The following is an 18,757-nucleotide window of genomic DNA, read 5'->3' as shown; positions in this document are numbered from 1 at the left end:
GCCAAAGGACCTCCCACCCAGCCCCACGCTTACATGTTTTAAGTATTTTTTTATTTCATTTTATTTGAAGGCAAAGAGAGGTTTTTCCTTCCCCCAATGCCTGCAGAAGCTGAAGCCAGGAGCTAGAACTCCATGCAGGTCTCCCACGTGGGTGGCAGGGGCCCAGGCGCTTGGGTGGATGTCTGCTGGGCCCCAGGGTGCTCAGCAGCAGGGAGCTGGATCAGAAGCAGAGCTCGACACGGGACGTGGGCGCCACAGCTTGTCTCCACCACTGCAAACACCTGCCCCGATTCCAGGCACGTGCACACCAACTCAACCCTGGGTTCACGCGGCGTTTGATAGTCCTCACCTACTGGGCACTGCGCCCTCTGGTGGCCGCTGGTGAAGGTTCTGACTCGACAGCGCCCTCTTCTGCCCAGTGTGGTGGACTACGGTTCTGTGCTAGCCAGCGCTCTGGCGGGAGGGCGCTGGGGCACGAGAGGAAGCAGCGTCCTTGGTTTCATTTCCCGCTTTCTTGAATCACCCCAGATCGCCCCCTCGTCCTCTCTTGGCCGTTTCCCACGCAGCGTCTTGCTCACACACAGGCTGATGTTCAACAACTGGAGGGACGAGGACCCCGACCACATGTCCTGGGACCCCGGCAGGAGCCAGGCACTAACCCTTGAGCTGCAGGATCACAGAGGAGCCAGGGGGCATGGAGGGAGGGGTCCCGGGGCTCAGCTCAGTGGCTGGCGACATGTGACATTTTCTACAACTGGTGGGGCTGTGCCAGGGCACCCAGGCTGTGCGCCAGCCCCGTCACAGCCCTGAGCGCTCCCTGGGGTCCTCACAGACGGCTGGGCTTTGGGACACACCCTAGACCGCCTCCTTCTGCCCTGAGCAAATCTGTGGTCTCCTGGGGTAGACGGTGTCACCTCGGCCTCTCTGAAGGTCACAGCAGGGTCCACCAGCCACCTCACTCGTGAGCCAATGTCTCCACACCGCCGGGGGTCGAGGAGGCTGAACCCTGAGCCGCAGGGCACCCGGAGGCCGGCCACCTGCGCTGGGCTCTGCCCCTCCAATCCGGACACGGGACGCCCTAGAGTGGACATCGGGTCCACCTTCCATCCCTAGGATGCCACAAGCCAGGATGGCCACATTCTCCGTCAGAAAACCACGGAGAATCAGGATAGCGAGGCGTGGGCAGCCGGCGAGGACAATCCCTCCACCGCGGTCAGTCTGGGCCACGCAGAGCCGATGGAGCTGGGCCAGCCTGGTCACGACAGAGCAGAGCCGAGGGCAAGCGGGAGAACTCAGGGCGACTCCACAGAGCGCCCAGACGTCCACGTCCGATCCCCGGGGGCCGGGGTGCTGGGAGGGGCATCGCTCACCGGCCAGCTTCAAAGCAGGGCCGTGACCCCGGTCATGCGGCCCTCAGGTGGGGCAGGGGGCAGGGGGCCAGGGCTGAGCTACGGGGCCGCCTGGAGCCACGAGGCTTCCGTTGTCGGCCGTGAGCCAAGAGGCGCAGGCCACCCCCAAACAGAGGGCGGTGCCCAGGCCGGGGAAGCGCCGAGCTGGCGCCACAGCGGACGCTGCTTCAGCCCCAGCCCGCACCGCTGTCATCTCCCGTTCAACTCTGCACCCAGCCCAGCGCCCCGTTCTCCTCGCCCGAACCCCACGTCCCTTACACAGGCGCTCGAGGGCACCCCAACAACTACGGCCACGAAGTGGGAGGAGCCTCTGGCCACCACCCAGCTTGCCGCCCTGGCAACACTCAGAACAACACCTTAAATTCCCTAAACGGGGACGCCGGCATCCCACGTGAGCGCCGGTTCAAATCCCAGCTGCTCCACTTCTGATCCAGCTCTCTGCTGTAGCCTGGGAAAGCAGTGGAAGATGGCCGAGTGCTTGGGCCCCTGCACCCACGTGGGAGACCTGGATGGAGCTCCTGGCTCCTGGCTTCAGCCTGGCCCAGCCCTGGCTGTTGTGGCCATTTGGGGAGTGAACAGCGGGTGGAAGCACGCTCGCTCGCTCTCTCTCTCTCTACCTTTCAAATAAATAACCCTTTCCTTTCAAGGTGGGGGTTTAACAATTTTTTAATTTCCTAGAAGGAACAGACGTGGGGTTGGTCCATCCCACAGCCACTTCCTCACGCGAAAAAAGACCTGCGGCTTGCCTCGGCCAGACGTGGGGCACATCCAAGCCCACCACTGCTCAGGGCGCTGTGAGCGTCTGCGGCTTGGGCCACCGCAGGAAGTGGAGGCGAGGTCCCCGGCCAGGCGGTCAGCAGCCGGTGTCCCGAGGCGACCCAGCGACAAGGCCAGGGGTGTGTCTGCCTGTGCCCCGTGCACAGGGTCCGGCCTGGGACCCACAGCCTCCTGCGAGGTGGGAGTGACTGCCTATCCCCCGGCTGGGAAAACTCAGGGACGGACACACACGAGGTGCCGGGAGGCACCAGGCACTCCACGGGGTCAGACGGCTCACTGTTAACTCCACACAGGCCGCTGCCGCCAGCGAGGGCTTCCGGCACCCCCACCCCACCCCAGCCAGGGGGAACCGACCGCTCCCAGCCACTCCCAGCGCAGATTCCCAAAGGAGTCACCTGGGGGCGGTAGAGACCCGGCGCCAGGCAACCCACCCAGGGCGCTGAGGCCGACAGACACACGGGACCAGCCCTGCCCCCTGGGGAGCGCTGTGGGCATGGCAGCCAGTCATCCTTGGGTCCATGTGGTGCCAGCCCTGTCCCGCTAGAGGGCGCTGCGGGCACAGGAGCCAGCAGTTCATCTCGAGGCACAGGTGGTGTCGGCACTGCCCCCTAGAGGGTGCCGTGGGCGTGGCAGCCAGCAGGCCTGGGTCTCGAGGCTCTCATGGTGTCACACCGCCCCCTGGTGGACGACAAGGGCACGCCAGCAGCAGTCCGTCTTGGCCCGGCCTGGAGACCCAGGTGGCTCTCTGCTCCGGAGGCTACTTGGGGACGGAGGCTGCACGGGGCACCTCCAAGCCCACCAGACGGGCACTGTCAGCCCAAAGCCTCCGGGCTACCTCCTCGTCCTCGGCTTCAGGGGCTACCGCCTTCTCCCTGAGCCCATCGAAGTACTTTCCAGAAACCCCCTCCAGCTCCTCTGCCACGGCCAGGTAGACGCTGGGCTGGGCCGCCAGCTGCGGGCTCTTGACCAGCAGCCAGAAGATCGGTCCTGCAATCAGTGCACACGCTGAGGGAGGGTCCCACAGGCAGCCCACCCCAACCTGCGCCCATGTGCTTCCCAGCCCACTGGCTGCCTCCCCCAGGAAGCCCCCTGGCTTTTCCCAGGAAAATGGAGGCCCCGAGCCCTCACCCTAGCCCTCTGCCCTTAACAATAATTCTTACTTAGGGAACGCACCCACTGCAGCCTCACCCCGATTCTATATGCAGAGCACCTGCCCACTAAATGTGGGCTACAATCGCCAAATTGTTCGGACTACACGGGGCCCGGTGCTGGGCTGGCCCCTCTGGGGGAGGCCGCACCCACGCGTCCCGGCAGCTGTGAGGGGTCCCACTGTGCCGCTCACTGAACAAATGGGGAACTGAGGCTCGGGGGGTGACGGTTTCCTGGCCGGACCAGTGGTTTGGGTGGCGCCTGGCTTTCCCATCAGGCCCTGGGCTCGGGCACAGAAGAGACCCATCTCTCGGCCCAGACGCAGGGGAGGGCGGGGAGCAGCAGACCCGGGACGCCCCAGGGGACTCACCGAGGGTGAGGCTGGAGAAGGTGGAGTTGTGCATGCCGGTGTGTCTGCCCAGCTCCGTCCGGGCCACGCCGGGGTGCAGCGCGTTGGCGGTCACACCGGTGCCTGGGAAGACGGGAGGATGAGCAAGGCCGGCGGGCAGGGCCAGGAGCCTGCTCTCTCCGGACGCTGCCGCCCTCAGCTCCGCGGCCTTCCTGTCCAGACCCCCACCGTCCTCGCTGGGAGACTTGGTGTCCGGTGGGCCGTCGTGCACGGCCGCCCCAAATGGAGCTTTCCTGGACACGCCGCTGGGTTCCGCTCCCCTCCCAGGGGTCTGTGGCAGTGGACGGGTGGGACCAGACCACCTCCGAGAATGGGGCCCAGGGCAGACTCTTGGCCTCGGCACTGCCAACGTTCCAGGCTGTGAGGGCCAAGGGCACGGGGGCAGCTGAGCAGCAGTGCGGGTCTTCACCCCGCAGGCGCCAGGAGCGCCCCTCCCCCAGCGGCTGTGCTCACACCTCCAGACAATGGCAACCGAAATCGCCCCTAGTTGAGAATCACTGCCTACAGCCCCAGTGCCTGTCTGAGATCAGCAAGGACGCCTGGTTAGGACAGGGATCGATTAGTGATGTCTGCCCCGGGCACCAGGAGGGAGCCAGGCACTCTGTGTTGTGCAGGCAGAGCCTGGCCTGTCCTCCCAGGCTCAGAGGGGAGGGAAGAGGGGCCGGCGGGGCCCGCCACTCGCACCTTGCAGCCGCCGGCTCAGCTCCTTGGTGAAGAGGACGACGGCCAGCTTGCTCTGACAGTAGGCGGCCTTGGTGTCGTAGCGCCGCGTCTGCCAGTTCAGGTCGTCAAAGTCTATGTGGCCGGCCACGTGGGCCAAGGACGAGAGGTTGACGATGCGGGAGGGCGCTGAGGCCTTCAGCTTGTCCAGCAGCAAGTTGGTCAACAGGAAGTGACCTGGGTGCAGGGGGCAAAAAGAACTTCGTCTTGTAGTAAAGGCAGAGAGAGAGAGAGAGAGAGCGAGCGAGCGAGCTTCCATCCGCTGGTTCACGCCACAATGGCTGGAGCTGGGCCAGGCCAAAGCCAGGAGCTTCTTCCGGGTCTCCCACATGGGTGACTTGGGCCATCCTCCACTGCCTTCCCTGGCCATTAGGTGGGACAGCTCCTGGGCACCTGCTGTGTGCCGGGCAGCGCGCTGGCCCTGGACACTGAGCCAGGAGCAGGACAGCTCTCTGTTCTAAGGGACCTGCGTCGTGGCCGGGCAGGCAGACCATGAACAAGAACACAAAGCAACAAGTGACAGTGGAGGAGTCGGAAATACCAGCAGGCCGGCCACGCCCACGTGAGGAGCCCACACCAGGGCCTGGGCAGCTCTCCCAGCGAGCCCCTGCCTCACCCAGAGCGACAGGAGAGGCACAACAGCCAAGACTTCTCTGGACCAGGGCCTCGATGAGTGACCGCAGGCCACCTGCCGTTCCCAGAAATGGAGCAGGACCACCCCCGGCCTGGGCCTCGACGAGTGACCACCGGGCCACCTGCCCGTCCCAGAAATGGAGCAGGACCGCCCCAGCCCGGGCCCCGACAAGTGACCACCGGGCCACCTGCCCATCCCAGAAATGGAGCAGGACCGCCCCCAGCCCGGGCCCCGACCAGTGACCCCCGGGCCACCTGCCCATCCCAGAAATGGAGCAGGACCGCCCCCGGCCTGGGCCCCAACCAGTGACCACCGGGCCACCTGCCCATCCCAGAAATGGAGGGGGACCGCCCCCAGCCCGGGCCCCGACCAGTGACCCCCGGGCCACCTGCCCGTCCCAGAAATGGAGCAGGACCGCCCCCGGCCTGGGCCCCGACGAGTGACCACCGGGCCACCTGCCCGTCCCAGAAATGGAGGGGGACCGCCCCCAGCCTGGGCCTCACCCAGGTAGTTGACACCGAACTGCATCTCGAAGCCGTCCTCGGTGGTCCAGTGCGGGCACCGCATCACGGCCGCGTTGTTGATGAGAACGTCCACTCGCTCCTCCTCTGGAAGACGGGCAGGCGCATCAGGGGGCAGCAGTGTCCCCAACACCTGCCCTGCAGCCATGTGTGAGCCCACACCCCACACCAGAGCGCCTGGGCCCCACTCTGCCTCCGTCTCCGAGTGCAGCCCCTGCTAATGTGCGCCCTGGGGTGGCAGACGATGGCCCTGCCACCCCCTGGGAGACCCAGTGGGAGCTCCTGGCTCCCAGCTTCAGCTTGGTGCAGCCCTGGCTACAGCGGGCATTTGGGGAGTGAACCAACAGGCGGAAAGCTGATCTCCCGTTCCCTCCCTCCCTCTCTCTTCCAGTTTGTGGCCCCACAACCCCAGGACTCCCTCCCCCCTCGAAGCCTTGGAGCCCCCCCGCAGGCTCCCTGGGCCTCAAGCAGGGCGACTGCTGGGAGCGGGGGAGCGCGGCCGACAGGTACATCTCAGTCCCAGCCTGGCACTCGGCCCGCAGAGCGGGGAGGACATGCAGGCCGCAGCCTGTCTCCTCGTCACCCGGCCCGCAGAGCGGGGAGGACACGCAGGCCGCAGCCTGTCTCCTTGTCACCCGGCCCGCAGAGCGGGAGGACACGCAGGCCGCAGCCTGTCTCCTCGTCACCCGGGAGGACACGCAGGCCGCAGCCTGTCTCCTCGTCACTCGGCCCGCAGAGCCGGGAGGACACGCAGGCCGCAGCCTGTCTCCTCGTCACTCGGCCCGCAGAGCAGGGAGGACACACAGGCCGCAGCCTGTCTCCTCGTCTAAGACAGGCTGAGCAAGGGAGACCCCCCCCCCCAGCCATCGCATGGGTCTCGGGCTCCGCAGCCAGGCCCAGGCCCGGGGGCTGGGACAGCAGGGTGCATGTCCTCTCCCCAGAGGCCGCAGGGGAGAAGGCGTCGGCATGGCCAGTGCCACCTGGCCCCGGCCGCTCGCTCTCCCTGGCTTGTGGACGGCGGGATGCGAGCCTCACGGGGTTACGGCCACCCTTCCTGGACGACCTCGGTGAAGAGCCTGCCTCCAAACAAGGCCCCCTGCAGAGCCACGGGGAGCCCTGGGGTTTTCGGCAGATAACCAGTCAGGGGACCCACACCCAACACCGGGACCTCGATCACTCTTCACGTGGGGAGGAGGGTGGGGCGGGCCAGCCAAGACCCAGCCCTCCCCAAGCCCCCGGCCAATCACGTGGCCCTGTGACTCAATGCCCCCTTTGCAAAAGAGCCGACAGTACAGGCCCGCCTGCCCGGGGGAGACCTGCAATTATCATTCACCGAGCAAGTATTTGCTAAGCACCACTTGTTTCCGGGCCCTGGAAATACAGGGTGGACAGGACAGCCAAGGCCCTGCCTTCGCGGGCCGGACACGCCAGCGCCACGAGACGCACAGCACACGTCCGGGGCCCGGTGACACAGGCTCGGACTGGAGACAACAGGGCTGCTCCAGGGAACCCCGGTGGTGCTGGGAGGCAAGAGGCGAGGCCCGGGCCAGCAGAGCAAAGGCCAGGGCCCCCGCGGGCTCCGCTCACTTCCTGTTTTGCTCCGCCGGGGAATACCTTGGAATTTCCTTGCGTGTTAACTGCGATAAAACACGCAGAGTACAAGAGGCGTCCTGAGGTCTCCACTCGGATGCCGGCCTCGGGAAAACACGAGAGGCTGGCCTCCACCCTGCTAGGGACATCAGACACGGCTCCATCCGCTCCCCCAAAGCCCACTGCACACCGGGAAGAAGGCTCTGAGAGGCGGGGCACTGCACACGCAGTGCCGTCCCCCCCCACGGGAGACCCCGGCTGACTTCCCAGCTCCCGGCCTCTGCCTGGCGCCGCCTGGCTAGGCGGCTCAGCATTCTGTAACCTCTGTACAAAGCCACCGCGTGTTCCTCCCGCGAGCGCCCACCACCGCCTGCGTCCCGGCCGGCCGGGGTCGAGGGAGAGAGGCCGCCTCAGAGACGCGGACGCCCTCTCGGAGGGGAACCACGGAAGGGCACGAGGACGCCCACAGCTGCACGGCTGCAGTCGCCAACGCCCGGGAGCCAAGCGCCCGCGCAGAGGGGCGGGAGCTCAGCCGTTGGAGCACAGGGCCAGTGGGGCTGCACGACACAGCGAGCATGGTGTGCTGGGGGGGGCGGGGGGCAGCACCAGATGGGGGGCGGGGGGCAGCAGGTGTGAGGGGAGCAGTGGAGGGGGAGCAGTGGGGCAGCACCGGGTGTGGGGGGAGAAGTGGGGGCAGCACCGGGTGGGGGGGGAGAAATGGGAAGAGCAGGTATGGGAGGAGCAGTGGGGCAGCACCGGTGTGGGGGGAGCAGTGGGGCAGCACCGGGTGTGGGGGGAGCAGTGGGGCAGCACCGGGTGTGGGGGGGAGTGGGGGCAGCACGGGTATGGGGGAGCAGTGGGGGCAGCACCGGGTGTGGGGGGGAGTGGGGGCAGCACCGGGTGTGGGGGGGTAGTGGGGGCAGCACCGGGTGTGGGGGGGTAGTGGGGGCAGCACCAGGTGTGGGGGAGCACTGGGGGCAGCACCGGGTGTGGGGGGGAGTGGGGGCAGCACCAGGTGTGGGGGAGCACTGGGGGCAGCACCGGGTGTGGGGGGGGAGTGGGGCAGCACCGGGTATGGGGGAGCAGTGGGGGCAGCAGCGGGTGTGGGGGAGCAGTGGGGGCAGCACCAGGTGTGGGGGGGGAGTGGGGGCAGCACTGGGTGGGGGGGCAGTGGGAGCAGCACCAGGTGTGGGGGAGCAGTGGGGCAGCACCAGATATGGGGGAGCACTGGGGGCAGCACCGGGTGTGTGGGGAGCAGTGGGGGCAGCACCGGGTGTGGGGGGGAGTGGGGGCAGCACCAGGTGTGGGGGAGCAGTGGGGGCAGCACCGGGTGTGGGGGAGCAGTGGGGCAGCACCGGGTATGGGGGAGCAGTGGGGGCAGCAGCGGGTGTGGGGGAGCAGTGGGGGCAGCACCAGGTGTGGGGGGGGAGTGGGGGCAGCACCGGGTGTGGCGGGGCAGTGGGGGCAGCACCGGGTATGGGGAGCAGTGGGGGCAGCACCGGGTGTGGTGGGGCAGTGGGGCAGCACCAGGTATGGGGGGAGCAGTGGGGCAGCACCGGGTGTGGGGGGGAGTGGGGGCAGCACCGGGTGTGGTGGGAGCAGTGGGGGCAGCACCAGGTGTGGGGGGGGAGTGGGGGCAGCACCGGGTGTGCCATGGCTCTGCTCTGTGTAAGGGGTGGTGCACTCACACATTTGCCATTTGCCGTATAAATACATACAACGGGCCAGCAGGCTAAGCCACGGCCTGCGACACCAGCTCCCGAAGGGTACTGAATCCAGTCCCGGCGGCTCCACTTCCGACCCAGCTCCCTGCTGATGCCTGGGAAGGAGGCCTGTGATGGCCCAAATCTCTTCACCCACGTAAGAGACCCAGATGGGGGCCGGCGCGGCGGCGTAGCAGGTAAAGCCACTGCCTGCAGTGCCGGCATCCCATATGGGCGCTGGTTCGAGTCCCGGCTGCTCCACTTCCAACCAGCTCCCTGCTGTGGCCTGGGAAAGCAGTAGAAGATGGCCCAAGTGCTTGGGCCCCCACACCTGCGTGGGAGACCTGGAGAAGCTCCCAGCTCCTGGCTTAGGATCGGCGCAGCTCTGGCCATTGTGGCCAACTGGGGAGTGAACCAGCGGATGGAAGACTCTCTCTGTATAACTCTAACTTTCAAATAAATAAATAAATCTTTAGCCTGGCCCATACCTGGCCATTTTGTCCTTTGGGGAGTGTCTCTCCTCGCTGCCTTTCAAATATATAAATAAAACCTTTAAAATAAACAAACACGTAAAACAGCTCCAAACAGGGCGCACAAGGAGCTGGAGTGTGGAATGAAGCCGCACAGGGCGGGCGGTGAGGGCCGGCGTGGCCGGGAGCCATGCTGCCCCGCAGCCACCCCCAGCCCGCAGGGACGCGCTCCGGGACCCCCGTGGAAGCCGGGCGCTGTGGCCAGGACCCAGCGCTGCAAGTGCTGTCTCTGCCTGCAGGCATCTACCCTAAAGCGTAGTTCCCAATCAGGCCCCGCGAGAGAGCAGCCGGAATGAATGAAACAGGACGATACGGAAACATGCCAGAACAAGTTCAGGAACTGTTGATTTCCGGAACTTTCCACGTAAGTTTTCTAATTTTTTTTAAATGAACTCAGTCCAGGTCTCCCACGTGGACGGCAGACACCACACGCTGAGCCACCTGCTGCCGCTCCCCAGGGCGCACGGCGGCAGAGCGGGGACTGGAGCCCACGCACTCGTGGCGTGGGCACAGGTGTCAGCCGCCGGACCAAACGCCTGCGCCCCACACTCGAAACCTGCATGCGGCCCATGACCTCAGGAAGCACGAGGGCCAGGTGACCGCCGTGTCGTCATGGAGACACACTCGTGTCGAGAAATCACAAGCGAGAACGCCGGGGGAGGGCACGGGGAGCGAGCCATGCGGCCGCGCCGCTCCACCGCCGGCCGTGCGGAAGGAAACACCTGGGAACACGCGGGAGCTCCCAGCAGCCTGTGCTGCCTGGTGGGGGGGAGCCTTCCCACACGCGTTGTCCATGGCCGTGTGCACCGCACCCCAGCCCGGCGGAGCCCACGCCTGACTCACCGGTGTCCCCAGCGTCACCCCAGAGTCTGCCGAGCAGGACACGGTGATGAGTCAGCGTCCCCCCCACCCCGACCAGGGAGGGCACCCCACCGCGTGTGGCAGGTGAATGCTGGGGTCCTAACCCCACGTGAGTGCTTTGGGGAGAAGGGTCTGCAGCCCAGACCCTAACCTTTAACACAGGGGCCCACGGGGGACCCGGCGTGGGGGTCTCGCCCAGTCGGGGGAGACCTGGCCTGGTGGTGCCTCCTGCAACCTGGCCCTGCCGGCCCCTGGGCTGGAAGCGCCCGTGGGCTCCCGAGGCGTCGGCTTCCACGGCGTGCTGGCCGACAGCTCGGAATGCACGCGTGTACCCAGAGCAGTGTTCTACAGAACCCGTCCCCCTGCACGCACGGAGAGGCAGGGGCACACGCGGACTCTATGCTCCCGCGTGGGGTCCGGCTGCTCTGGGGGCCAAGGAGGGCCCCGAGGCCCGTGACCGGTGCCCTCTGTGTCCCCAAGAGGGACATGCGGGAGGGACCACGTGGACACAGGGGCAGAGACCGGAGCAGCAGGCGTCCAAGGTGCCCACAGCCCCCGCTCAGCCCCCACAGTGGGGTCACAGGGGGCTGCCCACACCCTGCCAGTGGACCCGCAGCCCCCAGGGTTAGGGCGGCTGGTCACAGCCGCCCCAGGGGACAAACTTGGGGTCTCACAGCAAGAGCCACCTGGGTGTGTTCTCACCGAGGGCGGACGAGGGGGCAGCCGCACGATGACAGGCAGCACAGCCCCCCAGGGCTGGACTCAGCGGCTCCACACCCCCGGGGACATTTCTCAACGTCTGGGGACAGCTCTGGTGGCCATGGCCAGGGCGCGCTGCTCCTGGAATTCAGAGGGCGGAGGCCAGAGATGCCACTCAACACGGGACGAGGCCGGGACAGCCCAGCGTCAGGCGTGCTGTGATGGACACGCTGCCCGGAAAGACAACCAGGCACCAGGGCCCAGGAGACGGCCACGGAGAACACCAGGACCAGCGGCCCCACCCCCGCCGTCCACCCCGCCAGCCGGGAACGAGGAGGTCCAGGGTGTGGGCCAGCGCAGCCCACGGGGGAGGGGAGGCCCGTGGCCGAGCGAGGGAGGGGCCTGTCCTCGTCCCCAGGCCCCACGGGACCCCCGGCTCCCACAGTGACGGCACAGGGTGGGGCCCCCACCGGGGAATTGGTGTCCCGGCAGAGACCTGGCTGTGCCCACCAGACATGGAGAAGGCGGCAACCCTCAGACTGGCCTGTGAGACAGACGCCTGCTGTATACCACAGCCTGAGGACTGAGACAGACGCCTGCTGTATACCACGGCCTGAGGACTGACAGACGCCTGCTGTATACCACAGCCTGAGGACTGTGAGATAGACACCTGCTGTATACCACGGCCTGAGGACTGAGACAGACGCCTGCTGTATACCACAGCCTGAGGACTGTGAGATAGACACCTGCTGTATACCACGGCCTGAGGACTGAGACAGACGCCTGCTGTATACCACAGCCTGAGGACTGTGAGATAGACACCTGCTGTATACCACGGCCTGAGGACTGTGAGACAGACGCCTGCTGTATACCACGGCCTGAGGACTGACAGACGCCTGCTGTATACCACAGCCTGAGGACTGTGAGATAGACACCTGCTGTATACCACGGCCTGAGGACTGAGACAGACGCCTGCTGTATACCACAGCCTGAGGACTGTGAGATAGACACCTGCTGTATACCACGGCCTGAGGACTGTGAGATAGATGCCTGCTGTATACCACGGCCTGAGGACTGTGAGATAGACGCCTGCTGTATACCACAGCCTGAGGACTGAGACAGACGCCTGCTGTATACCACGGCCTGAGGACTGTGAGACAGACGCCTGCTGTATACCACGGCCTGAGGACTGAGACAGACGCCTGCTGTATACCACGGCCTGAGGACTGACAGACGCCTGCTGTATACCACAGCCTGAGGACTGTGAGATAGACACCTGCTGTATACCACGGCCTGAGGACTGAGACAGACGCCTGCTGTATACCACAGCCTGAGGACTGTGAGATAGACACCTGCTGTATACCACGGCCTGAGGACTGTGAGATAGACACCTACTGTATACCACGGCCTGAGGACTGAGACAGACGCCTGCTGTATACCACAGCCTGAGGACTGTAAGATAGACACCTGCTGTATACCACGGCCTGAGGACTGTGAGATAGACGCCTGCTGTATACCACGGCCTGAGGACTGTGAGACAGACGCCTGCTGTATACCACGGCCTGAGGACTGTGAGATAGACGCCTGCTGTATACCACGGCCTGAGGACTGAGACAGACGCCTGCTGTATACCACGGCCTGAGGACTGTGAGACAGACGCCTGCTGTATACCACGGCCTGAGGACTGAGACAGACGCCTGCTGTATACCACGGCCTGAGGACTGAGACAGACGCCTGCTGTATACCACAGCCTGAGGACTGTGAGATAGACGCCTGCTGTATACCACAGCCTGAGGACTGTGAGATAGACGCCTGCTGTATACCACGGCCTGAGGACTGTGAGACAGACACCTGCTGTATACCACAGCCTGAGGACTGTGAGATAGACGCCTGCTGTATACCACAGCCTGAGGACTGTGAGACAGACGCCTGCTGTATACCACGGCCTGAGGACTGAGACAGACGCCTGCTGTATACCACGGCCTGAGGACTGTGAGATAGACGCCTGCTGTATACCACAGCCTGAGGACTGTGAGATAGACGCCTGCTGTATACCACGGCCTGAGGACTGTGAGATAGACGCCTGCTGTATACCACGGCCTGAGGACTGAGACAGACGCCTGCTGTATACCACGGCCTGAGGACTGAGACAGACGCCTGCTGTATACCACAGCCTGAGGACTGTGAGATAGACGCCTGCTGTTTACCACGGCCTGAGGACTGTGAGATAAACGCCTGCTGTATACCACGGCCTGAGGACTGTGAGATAGACACCTGCTGTATACCACGGCCTGAGGACTATGAGATAAACGCCTGCTGTATACCACGGCCTGAGGACTATGAGATAAACGCCTGCTGTATACCACGGCCTGAGGACTGTGAGATAAACGCCTGCTGTATACCACGGCCTGAGGACTGTGAGATAGACACCTGCTGTATACCACGGCCTGAGGACTATGAGATAAACGCCTGCTGTATACCACGGCCTGAGGACTATGAGATAAACGCCTGCTGTATACCACGGCCTGAGGACTATGAGATAAACGCCTGCTGTATACCACAGCCTGAGGACTGTGAGACAGACGCCTGCTGTATACCACGGCCTGAGGACTGAGACAGACGCCTGCTGTATACCACAGCCTGAGGACTGAGACAGACGCCTGCTGTATACCACGGCCTGAGGACTGAGACAGACGCCTGCTGTATACCACAGCCTGAGGACTGTGAGATAGACGCCTGCTGTATACCACAGCCTGAGGACTGTGAGATAGACGCCTGCTGTTTACCACGGCCTGAGGACTATGAGATAAACGCCTGCTGTATACCACGGCCTGAGGACTGTGAGATAGACACCTGCTGTATACCACGGCCTGAGGACTATGAGATAAACGCCTGCTGTATACCACGGCCTGAGGACTATGAGATAAACGCCTGCTGTATACCACGGCCTGAGGACTATGAGATAAACGCCTGCTGTATACCACGGCCTGAGGACTGTGAGATAGACACCTGCTGTATACCACGGCCTGAGGACTATGAGATAAACGCCTGCTGTATACCACGGCCTGAGGACTATGAGATAAACGCCTGCTGTATACCACGGCCTGAGGACTATGAGATAAACGCCTGCTGTATACCACAGCCTGAGGACTGTGAGACAGACGCCTGCTGTATACCACGGCCTGAGGACTGAGACAGACGCCTGCTGTATACCACGGCCTGAGGACTGTGAGATAGACACCTGCTGTATACCACGGCCTGAGGACTGTGAGATAGACGCCTGCTGTATACCACAGCCTGAGGACTGTGAGATAGACACCTGCTGTATACCACGGCCTGATGACTGAGACAGACGCCTGCTGTATACCACGGCCTGAGGACTGAGACAGACGCCTGCTGTATACCACGGTCTGAGGACTGTGAGATAGACACCTGCTGTATACCACGGCCTGAGGACTGTGAGATAGACGCCTGCTGTATACCACAGCCTGAGGACTGTGAGATAGACACCTGCTGTATACCACAGCCTGAGGACTGAGACAGACGCCTGCTGTATACCACGGCCTGAGGACTGTGAGACAGACGCCTGCTGTATACCACGGCCTGAGGACTGTGAGATAGACGCCTGCTGTATACCACAGCCTGAGGACTGTGAGACAGACGCCTGCTGTATACCACGGCCTGAGGACTGTGAGATAGACGCCTGCTGTATACCACGGCCTGAGGACTGTGAGATAGATGCCTGCTGTATACCACGGCCTGAGGAGTGTGAGACAGACGCCTGCTGTATACCACGGCCTGAGGACTGAGACAGATGCCTGCTGTATACCACGGCCTGAGTACTGTGAGACAGACGCCTGCTGTATACCACGGCCTGAGGACTGTGAGACATAGTTCCCTACTGTATACTCCATCTGAAAAACTGCGATACACAGATGCCCACTGTATACCAGAGCCTGAGGACTGTAAGACATAGATGCCTGCTGTATACCACAGCCTGCAGGACTGCCAGACACAGGCGCCTGCTGTTTACAAGTCAGCCCAGCTGCGGCACCAGTGCATCAGCTCCCAGTGGAGCGCAGGTGCTGTGGGCTGGCCGTGCAGGCCCGCGAGCCACTCCCGCCAGCGCCGGGAAGCACGGACTTGACCCTGTGTCCTCTCACCCTGACCACAGCGGCTCCACGCTCCGCGCCTTCTGGCCCCTCCCACCTGAGGGTGGCCCGACGCATCTCTAGCCGTGTCCCCCAGGGCGCAGGGGCGGCCGGCCAGGGGCCGTGGCAGGGAGCCGGGTCAGAGAGGAGGGACCGGTACCGGGTCCCACGCAGCTCCTTCATCTTCGGCGCTGTGCCCGACACCCACCCTTGGCGGCCGCCTCTCCCGTGAGCCAAGTGAGAGGCAGCGAATGTTTTCCGAAGGGGCCAGGCTCCCCGGGGCTCCCTGGGCTCGGCCGCCCGGCCCCCTACCTGCAATGATCCTCGCGGCAAACTCGCGGACGGACCTGAGGGAGGCCAGGTCCAGGTGCCGGGCGCTCACGTGGTGGTTGAGGGTCTCCCCGCGGATGTCCTTGGCCGCCGCCTCGCACTTGCCCATGTCACGACACGCCAGGATGACCCTGGCCCCTGCAAGCCCAGACCGGAAGACCTCTGAGTCCACACGGCCAGGCGAGCGGCCGAGTCAGAGCCAAACGTGCACCCGCCGGCCGCAGCCCGCCACGGAGCACTACGCAGCCAGGAAAAAGACTGATGCGCGCTCTGACCTCAAAACCCCGTGGGAAGACGCCAGACAGGCGAGCCCCACGGAGGTGCCCTGGGGGGGAACCGGCCATAACGATGGCCCCGCCACTCTGCGCCCAGGTCAGGGGCTGTGCGCCTGCAGGGTGAGCTGCGTGGTGTGAGACGGCCCCCAGCCGTCTGCTCATCAGAGAGCGGCAGCGGGACACGGGAGCGCGCAGGCTGGCAGGTTGTGCATGCGCACCGGGAGCCACCCGCCCGTGCCCGCTGAGTGCAGCTCCCGTTCCTCGCTCCTCCCTGCTCCTCCCTGCTCCGCCAGGCTCCCCTCGTCCGTGGCATCCAAGGGCGTCCAGCTTAGTCCAGGCAGGCGGGACCCCTGGTCAGCGCGGCGGGGCCCGTGCCGCGTGCGCCTGCCTGTGCGCGCGGGCACAGCTCTCTCTGCGGCCCCAAGGGCAGGCGGCCGTACCTCTCCTGGCCAGCTCTAGGGCCGTCTGCTTCCCGATGCCCGTGTTGGCCCCCGTCACGATGGCCGTCTTCCCGGGGATGGTGGCCTTGCTGGGGCAGGCCCCGCCGGCGACGTGGTCCCTGGAGGGGAGGAGGCACCGTCAGCTCCCTGCGTGGCGCCCCGCAGGTGCCCGGGCTCCCCGTGTCCGGGGCTCTGTGTCCGGCTGGGCCGGCGCGGGGAGCTGCCCTGGGACACAGCTACAGCGCCACGTTCGGGCCGCGCCACGGCTTCTGCATGTGTGCAACTTGACTTTAGAAAAACAGAGAGGGCTCCGTCCCTGGGCCTCTCCAAGGACAGCCAGGGCTGGGCCGAGGCAAAGCCAGGAGCCGGGGTGACCCCGGCCGTGACCCCGCGTCCCTGCACCTGGGGGAACCTGGGCCGTGACCTGCCCACTCCAGCCTGGGGTGACCCCGGCCATGACCCCGCGTCCCCACACCTGGGGTGCCCCTGGGCCATGACCCCGCGTCCCCACACCTGGGGTGCCCCTGGGCCATGACCCCGCGTCCCCACACCTGGGGTGCCCCTGGGCCATGACCCCGCGTCCCCACACCTGGGGTGCCCCTGGGCCATGACCCCACGTCCCCACACCTGGGGTGCCCCTGGGCCATGACCCCGCGTCCCCACACCTGGGGTGCTCCTGGGCCATGACCCCGCGTCCCCGCGCCTGGGGGGACCTGGGCCGTGACCTGCCCACTCCAGCCTGGGGTGACCCCGGCCATGACCCCATGTCCCTGAGCCCTGCCTCCCTGCACCTGGGGTGCCCCTGGGCCATGACCCCACGTTCCCACACCTGGGGTGCCCCTGGGCCATGACCCCGCGTCCCTGCGCCTGGGGGGACCTGGGCCGTGACCTGCCCACTCCAGCCTGGAGTGACCCCGACCGTGACCCCACATCCCTGAGCCCCGCGTCCCCGCACCTGGGGTGCCCCTGGGCCGTGACCCCGCGTCCCTGCGCCTGGGGGGACCTGGGCCGTGACCTGCCCACTCCAGCCTGGGGTGACCCCGACCGTGACCCCACATCCCTGAGCCCCGCGTCCCCGCACCTGGGGTGCCCCTGGGCTGTGACCCCGTGTCCCCGCGCCTGGGGGGACCTGGGCCGTGACCTGCCCACTCCAGCCTGGGGTGACCCCGGACATGGCCCTGCACCCCTGAGCCCTGCCTCCTCGCACCTAGGGTGCCCCTGGGCCATGACCCCACGTCCCCACACCTGGGGGGACCTGGGCCGTGACCTGCCCACTCCAGCCTGGGGTGACCCCAGACATGACCCCACGTCCCCGCGCCTGGGGTGACCCCGGCCGTGACCCCGCATCCCCGCGCCTGGGGGGACCCTGGGCCGTGACCTGCCCACTCCAGCCTGGAGTGACCCCGACCGTGACCCCGGCGTGACCCCGCGTCCCCGCGCCTGGGGTGACCTGGGCCCGAGCCCTCCCAGCCCGGGAGCGCGCTGTCCCCGGCCTCGCGTACTCACTTGAGCAGCACGGCGCCGCCCATCGCCGTGCCCAGCACGGACAGCGGCAGCACGTAGCGGCTCATGCTGGCCCGGGAGCGGGACGCGGGCAGCCGGGCCGCCACGGGGGCTGCAGCGCGCGTGCGCGGCCCACGACCCGGTCGGGAGCTCCGGCTTGCGGCCCGCGGCTTCCGGGAGGGCCTGGGGGCGTGGCCGGGGCGGGGCTTCCAGGGCCGGGACCTATGGGGATGGGCCCCGAGCGCAGGTACAGCTGGGAGTGGTAGTCTCGGAAGCGGGGGACGGGGCCTAGCAGCCCGTTCGGATGACGTCACACTCACGCCGCGCTTAGGTGCAGTGCCGGTCTGAGGAGAGATCAGGGTTCGATTCCCGCCGCCGCTGCACCCAGACTCCAGGTGTCTGTCAAACCTATTAGCCTCTTTCCGCATCTAAAGATCTGTGGTCACCACAGCAGCTTCTGTATAGACCGGGAGAACGTGACACTTCCCGTGCTAGACTCCAGGACCTAGCGGCCTGGGGGACAATGGAGGAGGGGCTGGAGCTGCACTCCCGGGTCTGAGGGAGGAGGGGCTGGGGCTGCACCGCTGGTCTGAGGGAGGAGGGGCTGGGTCTGAGGGAGGAGGGGCTGGGGCTGGACCCCTGGTCTGAGGGAGGAGGGGCTGGGGCTGCCCTCCCGGGTCTGAGGGAGGAGGGCTGGGGCTGCACCGCTGGTCTGAGGGAGGAGGGGCTGGGCCTAGACCCCTGGTCTGAGGGAGGAGGGGCTGGGGCTGCACCGCTGGTCTGAGGGAGGAGGGGCTGGGGCTGCACCGCTGGTCTGAGGGAGGAGGGGCTGGGGCTGCACCGCTGGTCTGAGGGAGGAGGGGCTGGGGCTGGACCCCTGGTCTGAGGGAGGAGGGGCTGGAGCTGCACCCCTGGTCTGAGGGAGGAGGGCTGGGGCTGCACCGCTGGTCTGAGGGAGGAGGGCTGGGGCTGCACCGCTGGTCTGAGGGAGGAGGGCGGGGCCTTCGAGGAGGAGCAGAGGGGTCCTCACTCACTCCAGGACACAGAAGTCTCCGC

The 18,757-nt window shown here is 65.8% G+C and overlaps 1 protein-coding gene across 1 annotated transcript; it reads right to left on the bottom strand.

Annotated features, from left to right (window-relative positions):
- Positions 1-1,932: 1,932 nt before the first annotated feature.
- On the bottom strand, positions 1,933-17,819 carry RDH13 (retinol dehydrogenase 13). Its single transcript, XM_062177706.1, has 7 exons — positions 17,705-17,819; positions 16,199-16,317; positions 15,466-15,621; positions 5,602-5,706; positions 4,429-4,641; positions 3,706-3,807; positions 1,933-3,173 (listed from the first exon to the last, which is right to left on the bottom strand). Exons 1-7 carry the CDS (start codon positions 17,767-17,769, stop codon positions 2,944-2,946), a joined length of 990 nt encoding a protein of 329 aa, XP_062033690.1. The 5' UTR covers positions 17,770-17,819; the 3' UTR covers positions 1,933-2,943.
- Positions 17,820-18,757: the final 938 nt, after the last annotated feature.

This window comes from Lepus europaeus, chromosome 19 (assembly GCF_033115175.1).
Source record: "Lepus europaeus isolate LE1 chromosome 19, mLepTim1.pri, whole genome shotgun sequence".
Lineage (NCBI taxonomy): Eukaryota > Metazoa > Chordata > Mammalia > Lagomorpha > Leporidae > Lepus > Lepus europaeus.
Note: the sequence above shows the minus strand (reverse complement) of the source record. Positions and strands in the feature narration are given on the sequence as shown.